Here is a 15630-nt window from a genome sequence, read left to right as displayed (position 1 = left end):
GACCCCTGCCGGCCCGGGTACTTCATGCTGGATGGCACCTGCACCAGGTGAGTGCCACCTGCGCCGGGTGAGTGATACCTGTGCCAGGTGAGTGATACCTGCACCAGGTGAGTGCCACCTGCGCCAGGTGTGAGTGATACCTGTGCCAGGTGAGACACTGTGCCAGGTGAGTGATACCTGTGCCAGGTGAGACACTGTGCCAGGGGTGAGACCCCTGCCGGCCCGGGTACTTCATGCTGGATGGCACCTGCACCAGGTGAGTGCCACCTGCGCCAGGTGAGTGCCACCTGCGCCAGGTGAGACACTGTGCCAGGGGTGAGACTCCTGCCGGCCCGGGTACTTCATGCTGGATGGCACCTGCACCAGGTGAGTGCCACCTGCGCCAGGTGAGTGCCACCTGCGCCAGGGGTGAGACCCCTGCCGGCCCGGGTACTTCATGCTGGATGGCACCTGCACCAGGTGAGTGCCACCTGTGCCAGGTGTGAGTGATACCTGCGCCAGGTGAGTGCCACCTGCGCCAGGTGAGTGCCACCTGTGCCAGGTGTGAGTGATACCTGTGTCAGGTGAGTGCCACCTGTGCCAGGGGTGAGACCCCTGCCAGCCCGGGTACTTCATGCTGGATGGCACCTGCACCAGGTGAGTGCCACCTGCGCCAGGTGAGTGCCACCTGTGCCAGGTGAGTGCCACCTGCACCTGGGGTGAGTGATACCTGTGTCAGGTGAGTGGTACCTGTGCCAGGGGTGAGACCCCTGCCGGCCCGGGTACTTCATGCTGGATGGCACCTGCACCAGGTGAGTGCCACCTGCGCCAGGTGAGACACTGTGCCAAGTGTGATACCTGTGCCAGGTGAGTCATACCTGTGCCAGGTGGGCGTTACCTGTGCCAGCTGAGCGTTACCTGTGCCAGGTGTGAGTTACCTGTGCCAGGTGAGCGTTACCTGTGCCAGGTGTGAGTTCCCTGTGCCAGGTGTGAGTGATACCTGTGCCAGGTGTGAGTTCCCTGTGCCAGGTGTGAGTTCCTTGTGCCAGGTGTGAGCGTTACCTGTGCCAGGTGTGAGTTACCTGTGCCAGCTGAGCGTTACCTGTGCCAGGTGTGAGTTCCCTGTGCCAGGTGTGAGTGATACCTGTGCCAGGTGTGAGTTCCCTGTGCCAGGTGTGAGTTCCTTGTGCCAGGTGTGAGCGTTACCTGTGCCAGGTGTGAGCGTTACCTGTGCCAGGTGTGAGCGTTACCTGTGCCAGGTGTGAGTTACCTGTGCCAGCTGAGCGTTACCTGTGCCAGATGTGAGCGTTACCTGTGCCAGGTGTGAGTTACCTGTGCCAGGTGTGTTACCTGTGCCGGGTGTGTTACCTGTGCCACGTGTGAGTTCCCTGTGCCAGGTGTGAGCGTTACCTGTGCCAGGTGTGAGTTCCCTGTGCCAGGTGTGAGTTCCCTGTGCCAGGTGTGAGTTACCTGTGCCAGGTGTGTTACCTGTGCCGGGTGAGTTCCCTGTACCAGGTGTGAGTTCCCTGTGCCTGTGAGCGTTACCTGTGCCAGGTGTGATACCTGTGTCAGGTGTGAGTTCCCTGTGCCAGGTGTGAGTTCCCTGTGCCAGGCGAGCGTTCCCGTGCCCGGGCGGGTCCCTTACCTGCCCAGGTGTGCCCCCGCAGGTGCCAGTGCAACGGCCACGCCGACACCTGCAACGAGCTGGACGGCACCGGCTGCCCGTGCCAGAACAACACCGAGAGCAGCCCCTGCCCCGAGCGCCGCGACTGCTACCGGCACCAGGTCGGGGCACCTGGGCACACCTGGGCACACCTGGGCACACCCGGGCACACCTGGGCACAGCTGGGCACAGCTGGGCAGCGGGGAAATGGGGGAAAAATGGGCAAAACTGGGAAAAAAAGGGGGAAAAAATGGGGAAAAATTGGGAAAAAATTGGAATATTGGGGGGAAATGGGGGGTCGGGCACACCTGGGCACACCTGGGCACACCCGGGCACACCTGGGCACAGCTGGGAAACGGGGGAAAAATGGGCAAAACTGGGAAAAAATGGGGGAAAAAATGGGGAAAAATTGGGGAAAAATTGGAAAAAAAATGGGAAAAAATAGGGAAAAATTGGAATATTGGGGGGAAATGGGGGGTTGGGCACACCTGGGCACAGCTGGGCACAGCTGGGCAGCGGGGAAACGGGGGAAAAATGGGCAAAACTGGGAAAAAAGGGGGAAAAAATGGGGAAAAATTGGAGTATTGGGGGGAAATGGGGGGGTTGGGCACAGCTGGGCACAGCTGGGCACAGCTGGGCAGCAGGGAAATGGGGGAAAAATGGGCAAAACTGGGAAAAAAGGGGGAGAAAAACAGGAGAAATTGGGATATTGGGGGAAAGGGGGGGTCGGGCACACCTGGGCACAGCTGGGCACAGCTGGGCACAGCTGGGGAGTGGGGAAATGGGGGAATCGGGGGAAAATGGGAAAAATTGGGCATAAAATGGGGAAAAAATGGGAAAAATGGAAAAACTTGGGATATTGGGGGGAAAAATGGGGAATTTGGGGACATTGGGGACACCTGGGCCCACCCGGGCACAGCTGGAGAGAGAGGAAAACGGGGGAATTCGGGAAAAATTGGGGGAAAAGGCAAAAATTTGGGGAAAAATGGGAAAATTTGGGGGAAATTGGGGGAAAAGGCAAAAATTTGGGGAGAAAATGGGAAAATTTGGGGGTAAGCGCAAAAATTTGGGGAAAAATGGGAAAATTGGGGGAAATTGGGGGAAAGCACAAAAATTTGGAGAAAAATGGGAAAATTTGGGGGAAAACACAAAAATTTGGGTGAAGAATGGGAAAATTTGGGGGAAAAGGCAAAAATTTGGGGAAAAAATGGGAAAAATTGGGGGAAAATTGGGGGAAAAGGCAAAAATTTGGGGAAAAAATGGGGAAATTTGGAGGAAAATGGGGGAAAAGCACAAAAATTTGGAGAAAAATGGAAAATTTGGGGGAAAATGGGGGAAAAGGCAAAACTTTGGGGAAAATGGAAAATTTGGGGGAAAATGGGGGAAAAGGCAAAACTTTGGGGAAAATGGAAAATTTGGGGGAAAATGGGGGAAAAGGCAAAAATTTGGGGAAAAAAATGGCAAAAATTGGGGGAAAATGCAAAAATTTGGGGAAAAAATGGGAAAATTTGGGGGAAATTGGGGGAAAATGCAAAAATTTGGGGGAAAATGGGAAAATTTGGGGGAAATTTGGGGAAATTGGGGGGAAAATGGGGAATTTGGGGAGTTTGGGGGCACCTGGAGGAGAGAAAATGGGGAAAAACGGGAAAAATACAGAAAATTGGGGGGAATTTGGGAAAAATGGGGAAAAATGGGGAAAAATGGGGAGGAAACGGGAAAATCGGGGGAATTTGGGACATTTGGGGCGTCCCAGGGGGGTCCCAGACCCCTCCCCAGCACCCCCAGTGACCCCCATGGTGGCATTTTGGTGGCCCCAAGCCCTGGAGTGGCTCCAGAACCTTCTCTGGGGTGTCCTGGTGGCCACGTGGCCACCTCGTTCCTCGACCTCCTGGTCCCCCCATGGTAGCCCCAGACCCCTCCCCAGCACCCCCAGTGACCCCTTGGTGACATCTTGGTGGCCCCAAGCCCTGGGCCGGTTCCAGAACCTTCCCCGGGGTCTCTTGGTGGCCATGTGGCCAAGTGGCCACCTCGTTCCTCGACCTCCCGGTCCCCCCACGGTAGCCGCAGCCCCCTCCCCACCAGCCCAGGTCACCTCCATGACCCTCACCATGATCCCAGGGTGACATTTTGGTGGCCCCAAGCCCTGGGCTGGTTCCAGAACCTTCTCCAGGGTGTCCTGGTGGCCATGTAGCCACGTGGCCACCTCGTTCCTTGACCCCCCAGTCCCACCAGAGTGGCCCCAGACCCCTCCCCACCACCTCTAGTGACCTCCATGGTGACATCTTGGTGGCCCCAAGCCCTGGGCCGGCTCCAGAACCTTCTCCAGGGTGTCCTGGTGGCCACGTGGCCACCTCGTTCCTCGACCTCCTGGTCCCCCCAGGGTGGTCCCAGCCCCCTCCCCACCACCCCAGGTGACCCCCCCCCCCCCCCTCTCCACCCTCACCCCCCCCCTCCTCTCGCGCCCTCCCCGCAGTGCTCCAAGTGCCGCGACTCCTTCCAGGGCCACCCGGTGGGTGGCCAGCAGTGCTACCGGCTACTGGCCGTGGAGCAGGAGTACTGCCTGGACCCGGCCTCGCAGAGCCACTGCTTCCCCCCGCCGCAGCGGCGGCCACTGGCCCCCGGCCGCTCGGTGCCCTTCGCCGTGCAGCCCAAGTTCACCAACGTGGACATCCGCGTGACGCTGGACGTCACCTTCGGCGTCGTGGACCTGTTCGTGGCCACCTCGTACGACACCTTCGCCGTGGACGTGGAGCCGGCCACGGGCTGGCACCGCGTCAGGGTGCAGGCGCCCGGCGGGGCCGGGCCGGGGAGCTTCGGGGCTGGGGGGACTGGGGGCACTGGGGGGACTGGTGGGACTGGGACGGGGAGCTTTGGGAGTGGTGGGAGTGGTGGGACTGGTGGGACTGGGACGGGGAGCTTTGGGAGTGGTGGGAGTGGTGGGACTGGGACTGGGAGCTTCGGGGTTGGTCTGGGGAGCTTCGGGGGTGGGGGGACTGGGGGGACTGGTGGGACTGGGACTGGGAGCTTTGGGGTTGGGGGGACTGGAACGGGGAGCTTTGGGGGTGGTGGGACTGGTGGGACTGGGACTGGGAGCTTTGGGGCTGGAACTGGGAGTTTCGGGGCTGGAACTGGGACCTTCGGCACTGGTGGGGCTGGTTCGGGGACCTTCGGGGCTGGTGGGGCTGGTCCGGGGAGCTTCGGGGGTGGGGGGACTGGGGGCACTGGGGGGACTGGTGGGACTGGGACTGGGAGCTTTGGGAGTGGTGGGAGTGGAACGGGGAGCTTTGGGGTTGGTGGGACTGGTGGGACTGGTGGGACTGGAATGGGGAGCTTTGGGAGTGGTGGGACTGGAACTGGGAGCTTTGGGGTTGGTGGGACTGGTGGGACTGGAACTGGGAGCTTTGGGAGTGGTGGGGCTGGTTCGGGGAGCTTTGAGGCTGGTGGGGCTGGTGGGACTGGAACTGGGAGCTTCGGGACTGGTGGGACTGGAACTGGGAGCTTCGGGACTGGTGGGACTGGAACGGGGAGCTTCAGGGTTGGTGGGAGTGGTGGGACTGGAACGGGGAGCTTCGGGGTTGGTGGGACTGGTGGGACTGGAACTGGGAGCTTTGGGACTGGAACTGGGAGCTTCGGGGCTGGTGGCACTGGAACTGGGACTTTTGGCACTGGTGGGACTGGAACTGGGAGCTTCAGGGCTGGTGGCACTGGTGGGGCTGGTGGGACTGGAACTGGGAGCTTCAGGACTGGTTCGGTGATCTTTGGGACTGGTGGCACTGGTGGGGCTGGAACTGGGACCTTCGGCACTGGTTTTGGGACCTTTGACACTGGGACTGGAACTGGGACCTTCGGCACTGGAACTGGGACCTTTGGCACTGGTGGGACTGGAACTGGGACCTTCGGCACTGGTGGCACTGGTGGTGTTGGAACTGGGACCTTCGGCACTGGTGGCACTGGTAGTGACACCTTGAGGACTTCAGGAACCGGTGGCACTGGTGGCACTGGTGGAACTGGGACCTTCGGCACTGGTGGCACTGGTGGTGTTGGAACTGGGACCTTCGGCACTGGTGGCACTGGTAGTGACACCTTGAGGACTTCAGGAACCGGTGGCACTGGTGGCACTGGTGGAACTGGGACCTTCGGCACTGGTGGCACTGGTGGAACTGGGACCTTCAGGACTGGAACTGGGACCTTCGGGACTGGTGGCACTGGTGGAACTGGGACCTTCGGCACTGGTGGCACCGGTGGTGGCACCTTGAGGACTTCAGGAACTGGTGGCACTGGTGGCACTGGTGGCACTGGTGATGACGCCTTTGGGACTGGAACTGGGAGCTTTGGGGCCTTTGGGATCTTTGGTGGCACTGGTGGGACTGGTGGTGCTGGAACTGGGACCTTCGGCACTGGTGGCACTGGTGGGACTGGTGGGACTGGTGGGACTGGTGGTGCTGGAACTGGGACCTTTGGCACTGGTGGCACTGGTGGCCCTGGTGGCCCTGGTGAGGGTGGGGCTGCTCCCACTGGTCCCACTGGGGTTACTGGTTTTACTGGTGACCCCAGAGCTCTTGGAGGCCCAGGAGCCAGTCCCAGCCCCCAAACTGGTTATACTGGTTTTACTGGTGGCGCTGGAGGTCCCAGAGGTGATTTCACTGGCCAAACTGGTTTTACTGGTCAAGCTGCTGACCCCAGAGCTTTTGGTGGTCCAGGAGCCAACCCCAGTGGCCAAACTGGCCATACTGGTTTCACTGGTCAAGCTGATGACCCCAGAGTTTTTGCAGGTCTTGGGGCTGGTCCCACTGGCCAAACTGGTTTTACTGGTCAAGCTGCTGACCCCAGAGCTTTTGGAGCCAACCCCGGTGGCCAAACCGCTTTTACCGGTCAAACTGGTGACCCCAGAGCTTTTGGTGGTCCCGGAGCCAACCCCGGTAGCCAAACCGCTTTCACTGGTCAAACTGGTGACCCCAGAGCTTTTGGTGGTCCCGGAGCCAACCCCGGTGGCCAAACCGCTTTCACTGGTCAAACTGGCGACCCCAGAGCTTTTGGTGGTCCAGGAGCCAACCCCGGTAGCCAAACCACTTTTACTGGTCAAACTGGTGACCCCAGAGCTTTTGGTGGTCCCGGAGCCAACCCCAGTAGCCAAACCGCTTTTACCGGTCAAACTGGTGACCCCAGAGCTTTTGGTGGTCCAGGAGCCAACCCCGGTAGCCAAACCGCTTTTACCGGTCAAACTGGTGACCCCAGAGCTTTTGGAGCCAACCCCGGTAGCCAAACCACTTTTACCAGTCAAACTGGCGACCCCAGAGCTTTTGGTGGTCCAGGAGCCAACCCCAGTGGCCAAACCACTTTTACTGGTCAAACTGGCGACCCCAGAGCTTTTGGTGGTCCCGCAGCCAACCCCGGTAGCCAAACCGCTTTTACCGGTCAAACTGGTGACCCCAGAGCTTTTGGTGGTCCCGCAGCCAACCCCAGTGGCCAAACCACTTTCACTGGTCAAACTGGTGACCCCAGAGCTTTTGGTGGTCCAGGAGCCAACCCCGGTAGCCAAACCGCTTTCACCGGCCAAACCTCTCATCCCTCCCACCCCAAACTCGCCGGCCACCCCCAACCCCCGCCCAGTGACCACTCGGGCCACCCCCGGCCCTCCCCCAGCCCGCAGCAGCCCCCAGGGCCCCCCCGGCTGCTGGAGGAGCGCGCCCAGGGCCTGGTCACCTACCTGACCATCGCCGAGCCCGTGCCGGCCCTGGTGGTCCGGGGCATCCGGGACCGCCTGGTGCTCACCTACCCCCACTCCGGCCACCCGCTGAAGTCCACCCGCTTTTACCTGCTGGTCCTGGGCGGGCCCGAGCCGTCCCAGGGGCTCCTTTTCTTCCGGCAGGACCAAGCCCACATCGACCTCTTCGTGTTTTTTTCCGTCTTTTTTTCCTGTTTCTTCCTCTTTTTGGCCGTCTGCGTCCTCCTCTGGAAGGCCAAGCAGGGCCTGGACGCTCGCCACGAGCGGCGGCGGCACCGCCAGGAGATGTCCAAGATGGCCGCCAGGCCTTTCGCCAGGGTCACCGTGTGCTTCCAGCACTGCCCGCAGCTTGGCTACCAAAACCGGGCTTTGGGCTACCAGAATTTCGAGCTGGGCCAGCGGAATTCTGGGCTCGGCTACCAGAATCTGGCGGTTGGCTACCAGAATTTGGGGTCTGCAGAGAGGAATTTGGTGTCGGGCAACCAAAATAGGGCACTGGGCTACCAGGATTTGGGGTCGGGAGAGCGGAATTTGGGGTCGGGCAACCAAAATGTGGGGGGTGGCTACCAGAATGTGGGGGTTGGCTACCAGAATTTGGGGTCTGCAGAGCAAAGTTTGGGGTCAGGCAACCAAAATCGGGCCTTGGGCTACCAAGATTTGGGGTCAGGAGAGCGGAATTTGGTGCCGGGCAACCAAAATCGGGCACTGGGCTACCAAGATTTGGGGTCGGGCCACCAAAATCTGGGGGTGGGCCAACCAAATTTGAAGGTTGGCCCCCAAGATTCGGAGCCGGGCCACCAAACTCGCCACCCGGGCCACCAAAATGCAGAGCTGGGCCACCAGAATTTCCACCCGAGCGGCCAAAACGGCAAATTCGGGGGCCAAAATCCCCCCCTGCCGGGGCGGGACCCCCAAAACTCCCCCGTGGACCCCCCAACCTCCCACCTGGGCCACCAGAACCCCCAACCCCCCCCTCGGGACCCCCCGAATTCCCTCTCGGACCCGCAAAAGCCGCGCCCGGGCCCCCCAAATTCCCCTTTGGACCCCCCGAACCCCCCCCGCGGCCCCAAAATCCTCTCGGCGCCCCCCAAGCCCAGCTCGGGACCCCCCAAATTTTTGGGGGGAGCCCCGAAATTGGGGGTGGGGGCGGGGCCGGTGACGCTGGAGCCGACCGAGGACGGGGTGGCCGCGGTGGCCACGCTGCTGCTTCAGTTGCCCGGGGCTCCCGGGGGGCCCCCGCGAGCCGCGCTGGGCTCGGCGCTCGTCACCCTCCGGCTCCAGGAATTGGGGGCGGGGGCGGCCCCGGGGGGAGGGGCGGGGGTCCCGCTCCGCAAGGGGGGCGGGGGAGGGGGAGGGGCGCTGGAATTGACCTCCATGGGGCTGTGAAAAAAACCCCGAAATCGGGAAAAAAAAAAAAAACAAAAAACAACATTTTGGGGCAGTTTGAGTTGGGGATTTTGGGGGGACTCGGGAGGGGGGGGATCGCGGATTTTGGGGGGGAATCGCGGGTTTTAGGGGGTTTGGGGTGGGGGTTGGGAGGAAATCCCCGATTTTGGGGGGATTTGGGGTCGGTTTCGGGAGGAAATCCCGAATTTTGGGGTCGGGTTTGGGAGGAAATCCCGAATTTTAGGGGGATTTGGGGTCGGGTTTGGGAGGAAATCCCGAAATTTGGGGTGAAATCCCGAAATTTTGGGTGTCCAGGGTCGTTTTTTGGAGGAAATCCCAAATTTTTAGGGGATCCAGGGTCGGTTTTGGGAGGAAATCCCAAATTTGGGGGGGATTTGGGGTCGGTTTAGGGAGGAAATCCCGAATTTTGGGGTTTCCAGGGTCGGTTTTGGGAGGAAATCCCGAATTTTCGGGGATTCTGGGACATTTTTAGGAGGAAATCCCCAATTTTTAGGGGGATCCAGGGTCGGTTTTTGGAGGAAATCCCGAATTTTGGGGGGATTTGGGGTCGGTTTTGGGAGGAAATCCCGAATATTGGGGATTTGGGGTCGGTTTTGGGGCGAAATCCCGAATTTTGGGGGGATTTGGGGTCGGTTTTGGAAAGAAATCCCGAATTTTTGGGGTACCCAGCAATTTTGGGGCAGAAATTTGGGGATTTGGGGAGGTTTGGGGCGCTTGGGACGGGAAATGTTGGCGCTGCCGGAGTCCGAATTTGGGGGAAATCCCCGGTTTTTGGGGTGGGTTTTGGGGCCTGGCAGGGCCGGGAGCCCAAATTTGGGGGAGGGGCTCGGCGCTCGTCACCCTCCGGCTCCAGGAATTGGGGGCGGGGGCGGCCCCGGGGGGAGGGGCGGGGGTCCCGCTCCGCAAGGGGGGCGGGGGAGGGGGAGGGGCGCTGGAATTGACCTCCATGGGGCTGTGAAAAAAACCCCGAAATCGGGAAAAAAAAACAAAAAAAAAACATTTTGGGGCAGTTTGAGTTGGGGATTTTGGGGGGACTCGGGGGGGGGATCGCGGATTTTGGGGGGTTTGGGGTGGGGGTTGGGAGGAAATCCCCGATTTTGGGGGGATTTGGGGTCGGGTTTGGGAGGAAATCCCCGATTTTGGGGGGATTTGGGGTCGGGTTTGGGAGGAAATCCCCGATTTTGGGGGGATTTGGGGTCGGGTTTGGGAGGAAATCCCCGATTTTGGGGGAGTTTTGGGAGGAAATCGCGGATTTTGGGGGGATTTGGGGTCGGCTTTAGGAGGAAATCCCGAAATTTGGGGTGAAATCCCGAAATTTTGGGTGTCCAGGGTCGTTTTTTTGGAGGAAATCCCAAATTCAGGGGGGATCTGGGGTCGCGTTTGGGAGGAAATCCCGAATTTTGGGGGGGTTTGGGGTCGCTTTTTGGGAGGAAATCCCAAATTTTGGAGGAAATCCCGAATTTTGGGGTGGGTTTGGGGCGGTTTTGGGAGGAAATCGCGAATTTTTAGGTGATTCTGGGACATTTTTAGGAGAAAATCCCCAATTTTGGTGGGGTTTTGGGGCGAAATCCCGAATTTTGGGGGATTTGGGGTCGGTTTTGGGAGGAAATCCCGAATTTTGGGGGATTTGGGGTCGGTTTTGGGAGGAAATCCCGAATTTTGGGGGGATTTGGGGTCGGGTTTGGGAGGAAATCCCGAATTTGGGGGGATTCTGGGACATTTTTAGGAGAAAATCCCGAATTTTTGGGGTGTCCAGGGACGGTTTGGGACGAAATCCCGGAGTTTGGGGGATCCAGGGTCGTTTTTTGGAGGAAACCCCGAATTTTTGGGGGATTTGGGGTCGGTTTTGGGAGGAAATCCCGAATTTTGGGGCGAAATCCCCAATTTTTTGGGGATCCAGGGTCAGTTTTGGGAGGAAATCCCAAATTTTGGGGGGATTTGGGGAAGTTTGGGGCGCTTGGGACGGGAAATTTTGGGGCTCCTGGAGTCCAAATTTGGGGGAAATCCCCGATTTTTGGGGTGGATTTTGGGGCCTGGGAGGGGCCGGGAGCCCAAATTTGGGGCGGAAAAATCCCAATTTTCGCCCTAAACCCCCGAATTTTTGGGGTTTTTGGGGGCCCGGAGCCCCCAATTTTTTTGGGGGTGGGGTCTCCATCGCCCCCCCCCCGCAATTTGGGGTGGGGGGACCCCCAAATTTTGGGGAGATTTTGGGGAGATTTTTGGCGCCAAAAGACCACCCAAAAAAAGAGGGGGGAGGGGTCTTCAAAGCTTTATTTATTTTGGGGGAGGGGTCCCGAATTTGGGGAGGGGTCCCGGAATTTGGGGAGGGGTCCTTCCCCTCCCCCACCCTCAATAAACGCTGATTCCCTTTCCCCTCCCCCCCCCTTTTTTTTGGGGTGAAAAAGCCCCAATTTGGGGAGGGGGCTCTAATTAGGGGAGGAGGTGTTAATTAGGGGGGGGTTAATCAGGGGAAGGGTCTTAATTATGGGGTGTTAATTAGGGGAGGGAGCTTAATTAGAGTGGGTTAATGAGGGGGGTTTTAATTAAGGGGCTTAATTAGGGGAGGGGGCTTAATTAGGGCTCGCTAATTAAGGCAAGGGGCTTCATTCGGGCTCGCTAATTAGGCGTCGTTCATTAATTAGGGGAGGGGGCTCACGACCCCACCTCGCGCCCCGCGGGGCCGCTGCGGCGCCGGGGGGGGGCACCCCCCAAATTTGGGGGTCCCGGGGGGTCCCTTCCCCTCCCCCCTCCCGGGACCCCCAAATCGGAGCCCCCAGACCCAAAATCGGAGCCCCCAGACCCCAAATTCTCCCTCCTGGGGGGCTCCAGGACCCCCAAATCGGAGCCCCCAGACCCCAAATTCTCCCTCCTGGGGGGCTCCGGGACCCCCAAATCGGAGCCCCCAGACCCAAAATCGGAGCCCCCAGACCCCAAATTCTCCCTCCTGGGGGGGTCCGGGACCCCCAAATCGGAGCCCCCAGACCCCAAATTCTCCATCCTGGGGGGGGTCCGGGACCCCCAAATCCGAGCCCCCAGACCCAAAATCGGAGCCCCCAGACCCCAAATTCTCCCTCCTGGGGGGGTCCGGGACCCCCAAATCGGAGCCCCCAGACCCCAAATTCTCCCTCCTGGGGGGGTCCGGGACCCCCAAATCGGAGCCCCCAGACCCCAAATCGGAGCCCCCAGACCCCGAATTCTCCCTCCTGGACACCCCCAAATTTTCCATCCTCGAGACCCCCAAATGGGAGCCCCCCAAACTCTCCCTCCTTGGGACCCCCGACCCAAAATACGAGACCCCAGACCCCAAATTCTCTCTCCGGGGGGGTCCCAAACCCCCCGGGACCCCCAAACTTTCCCTCCTGGAGCCCCCCGGGACCCCCAAACCCCTCGGGACCCCCAAACTTTCCCTCCTGGAGACCCCCAACCCTAAATTGGAGCCCCCCAGAGCCAAACTCTCCCTCCTGGACCCCCCCAAAACCCCCAAATTGGAGCCCCCCAACCCCAAACTCTCCCTCCTGGAGCCCCCCGGGACCCCCAGACCCCCGGGGACCCCCAAACTCTCCCTCCTGGAGCCCCCCAGGACCCCCAGACCCCCCAAACTCTCCCTCCTGGAGACCCCCAGAGCCAAACTCTCCCTCCTGGAGACCCCCGGGACCCCTAAACCCCCCAAACTCTCCCTCCTGGAGCCCCCCGGGACCCCCAGACCCCCCAGATTGGACCCCCCTAGAGCCAAACTCTCCCTCCTGGAGCCCCCCGGGACCCCCAAACCCCCCGAACTCTCCCTCCTGGAGCCCCCCGGGACCCCCAAACCCCCCGAACTCTCCCTCCTGGAGCCCCCCGGGACCCCCAAACCCCCCAAACTCTCCCTCCTGGAGCCCCCCGGGACCCCCAAACCCCCCGAACTCTCCCTCCTGGAGCCCCCCGGGACCCCCAGACCCCCCGAACTCTCCCTCCTGGACCCCCCCACGACCCCCAGACCCCCCGAACTCTCCCTCCGGCAGCCCCCCAGAGCCCCGCAGCCCCCCAGGCTGAGGCGGGGCGTTATTTGGGGAGGGGGCTGCAGCTCCTCGCGGAGGATCCTCGAGCAGAGCCCCCCGGCCCGGCGGCACTCGGGGCTCAGCGGGGCCAGGCTCAGGAAGCCGTGAGGGACCCCCGGGACCACCCGGAGCGTCACGGGCCGGCCCAGCCCCCGCAGCCGCCGCGCCAGGGCCACCGAATCGTCCAGCATGGGGTCCAGGGCGCAGGCCTGGGGGGGATTTTGGGGGGAAAAAGGGGCATTTTGGGAGGGTTTGGGGGGAGAAAAATGGGATTTGGGGGGGGTTTGGGGGGATTAAAGGGGGATTTGGGGGGAGAAAGGAGGATTTGGGGGAAAAAAGGGGGATTTTGGGGGGGTTTGGGGGGATTAAAGGGGGATTTGGGGGGAGAAAGGGGGATTTTGGGGGGGTTTGGGGGGATTAAAGGGGGATTTGGGGGGAGAAAGGGGGATTTTGGGGGGGTTTGGGGGGATTAAAGGGGGATTTGGGGGGGATTTGGGGGAAAAAAGGAGGATTTGGGGGAAAAAAGGGGGATTTTGGGGGGTTTGGGGGGATTAAAGGGGGATTTGGGAGGAGAAAGGGGGATTTGGGGGGAGAAAGGGGGATTTTGGGGGGGGGAAAATGGGATTTAGGGGGGATTTGGGGGGATTAAAGGGGGATTTGGGGGGAGAAAGGGGGATTTTGGGGGGATTTGGGGGGATTTTGGGGGAAAAAAGGGGGATTTTGGGGGAAAAAAGGGGGATTTTGGGGGGAATAAAGGGGATTTGGGGGGATTTGGGGGGAAAAAGGGGGATTTTGGGGGGGTTTGGGGGAGAAAAATGGGATTTAGGGGGGATTTGGGGGGATTAAAGGGGGATTTGGGGGGAGAAAGGGGGATTTTGGGGGGGTTTGGGGGGATTTTGGGGGGATTTGGGGGGAGAAAGGGGGAGTTTGGGGGGATTAAAGGGGGATTTGGGGGGGATTTGGGGGAAAAAAGGGGGATTTTGGGGGGGATAAAGGGGATTTTGGGGGGAAAAAGGAGGGATTTTGGGGGGAAAAGGGGGAGAAAAAGGGGGATTTGGGGGGGAGAAAGGGGGATTTGGGGGGATTTGGGGGAGAGAAAGGGGGATTTGGGGGGATTTTGGGGGGAATAAAGGGGATTTGGGGGGGAAGGGGGATTTAGGAGGGATTTGGGGGAGAAAAAAGGGATTTGGGGGGGAAAAAAGGGAGATTTGGGGGGGAATAAAGGGGATTTGGGGGGAAAAAAGGGGGATTTTGGGGTGGTTTGGGGGAGAAAATGGGATTTTGGGGGGATTTGGGGGGATTAAAGGGGGATTTGGGGGGAGAAAGGGGGATTTTGGGGGGAATAAAGGGGATTTTTGGGGGAATAAGGGGGAGAAAAAGGGGGATTTTGGGGGGGTTAAAGGGGATTTGGGGGGATTAAAGGGGGATTTGGGGGGATAAAGGGGGATTTTGGGGGATTTTGGGGAGATTTGGGGGAGAGAAGGGGGATTTGGGGGGAGAAAGGGGGATTTTTGGGGGAAAAAAGGGGATTTGGGGGGATTTGGAGGAGAAAAAGGGGGATTTTGGGGGGATTTGGGGGAGAAAAATGGGATTTAGGGGGATTTGGGGGGAGAAGGGGGATTTGGGGGGAAATAAAGGGGATTTGGGGGGAAAAAGGGGGATTTTGGTGCATTTGTGGGGAAAAGGGGAATTTGGGGGGAAAACAAGGATTTTGGGGGGGATTTGGGCATTTATAGGGGGTTAGGGGGAGGCTGGGAGCATTTTGGGGGATTTCGGGAAGTTTGGGGGGAGTTGGGGTCAGGGAGTGTCGATTTCGGGGCAGTTTCGGGCGGATTTGGGGCGGATCAGGAGGTTTTTGGGGTTGATTCGGGGCTGGTTTGGGGACGGTTTTTGAGTCCCGTTTTGGGGGGAAATTCCGGGTTTTTGGGGGTTTTTTTTTGGGGGGGGGGGATTTTTTTTTGGGGGAGGGGTCCCCCCTTGGGGTTTTTTTTGGGGGGGGGGGGATGGGGGGAGGGGTCACTCACCACCAAGTGCACGGGGGGGAGCTGCCCCAGCATCGCGTCCGGGGCCAGCAGGGGGGACATGAAGGGGGTCCCGGGGGGGTCTCGGGGGGATCTCCCCGAACCTGGCGGGGGGGCCCTGGGTGCGGAGGGGCCGGAACCCCTCGGGGTACCCCAAAAACCTGGGGGGGTCCTCGGGGGGCTCCTCGGGGGGGTCCTCAGCCCCTCCCCCACCCGCGTTGGAGGCCGCGTCTGGAAAATGAAACGGGGGTGGGGGGAGGGGAGGGGAGGGTTGAGGACCCCCCCCCACCCATAAAAAAAAAAAAACCACCCCAAATTCCACCCAAATTGACCTCAAAATCGACCCCAAAATCACCCAAACTCCCCCAAATCGACCCTGAAATCGACCCCAAAATGCCCCAAAATCGACGCCAAATCGACCTCAAAATCGGCCCCAAGATCGACCCCAAAATCCCCCAAATTCCCCCCAAATCGATCTCAAAATCGACCCTGAAATTGACCCCAAATTGACCTCAAAATCGGCCCCAAGATCGACCCCAAAATCCCCCAAATTCTCCCCAAATTGACCTCAAAATCGACCCTGAAATCGACCCCAAAATGCCCCCAAATCAACCCTGAAATCGACCCAATAATTGACCCCAAATCGACCAGAAAATTGACCCCAAAATCCCCCAAATCGATCTCAAAATCGACCCCAAATCGACCCAAATCGACCTCAAAATTGACCCCAAATCGACCCCAAAATCCCCCAAAATCGACCCCAAATTGACCCTGAAATCGACCCCAAAACTGACCCCA

General features: G+C 59.8%; 2 protein-coding genes across 2 annotated transcripts in view; one reads left to right on the top strand and one right to left on the bottom strand.

Annotated features, from left to right (window-relative positions):
• The first annotated feature begins 456 nt into the window (after positions 1-456).
• LOC138101358 (multiple epidermal growth factor-like domains protein 8) lies at positions 457-5898 on the top strand. The gene is made up of 4 exons (XM_068999155.1): positions 457-791; positions 1647-1764; positions 4116-4491; positions 5816-5898. Exons 1-4 carry the CDS (start codon positions 769-771, stop codon positions 5896-5898), a joined length of 600 nt encoding a protein of 199 aa, XP_068855256.1. The 5' UTR covers positions 457-768.
• LOC138101357 (putative per-hexamer repeat protein 5) overlaps positions 5818-15630 on the bottom strand; it is a 15484-nt gene continuing 5671 nt past the window's right edge. Inside the window, exons 4-6 of the mRNA XM_068999154.1 lie at positions 14836-15063; positions 12734-13020; positions 5818-7821 (exon numbers count right to left, since the gene is read on the bottom strand). Coding sequence (XP_068855255.1) covers positions 5904-7821; positions 12734-13020; positions 14836-15063 — 2433 coding nt within the window. The 3' untranslated portion in view covers positions 5818-5903. The remainder of the gene's footprint in view (positions 7822-12733; positions 13021-14835; positions 15064-15630) is intronic.

The sequence above is a fragment of the Aphelocoma coerulescens genome, unplaced genomic scaffold (assembly GCF_041296385.1).
Source record: "Aphelocoma coerulescens isolate FSJ_1873_10779 unplaced genomic scaffold, UR_Acoe_1.0 HiC_scaffold_251, whole genome shotgun sequence".
Classification (NCBI taxonomy): domain Eukaryota; kingdom Metazoa; phylum Chordata; class Aves; order Passeriformes; family Corvidae; genus Aphelocoma; species Aphelocoma coerulescens.
This window is presented reverse-complemented; position numbering and strand designations above follow the sequence as displayed.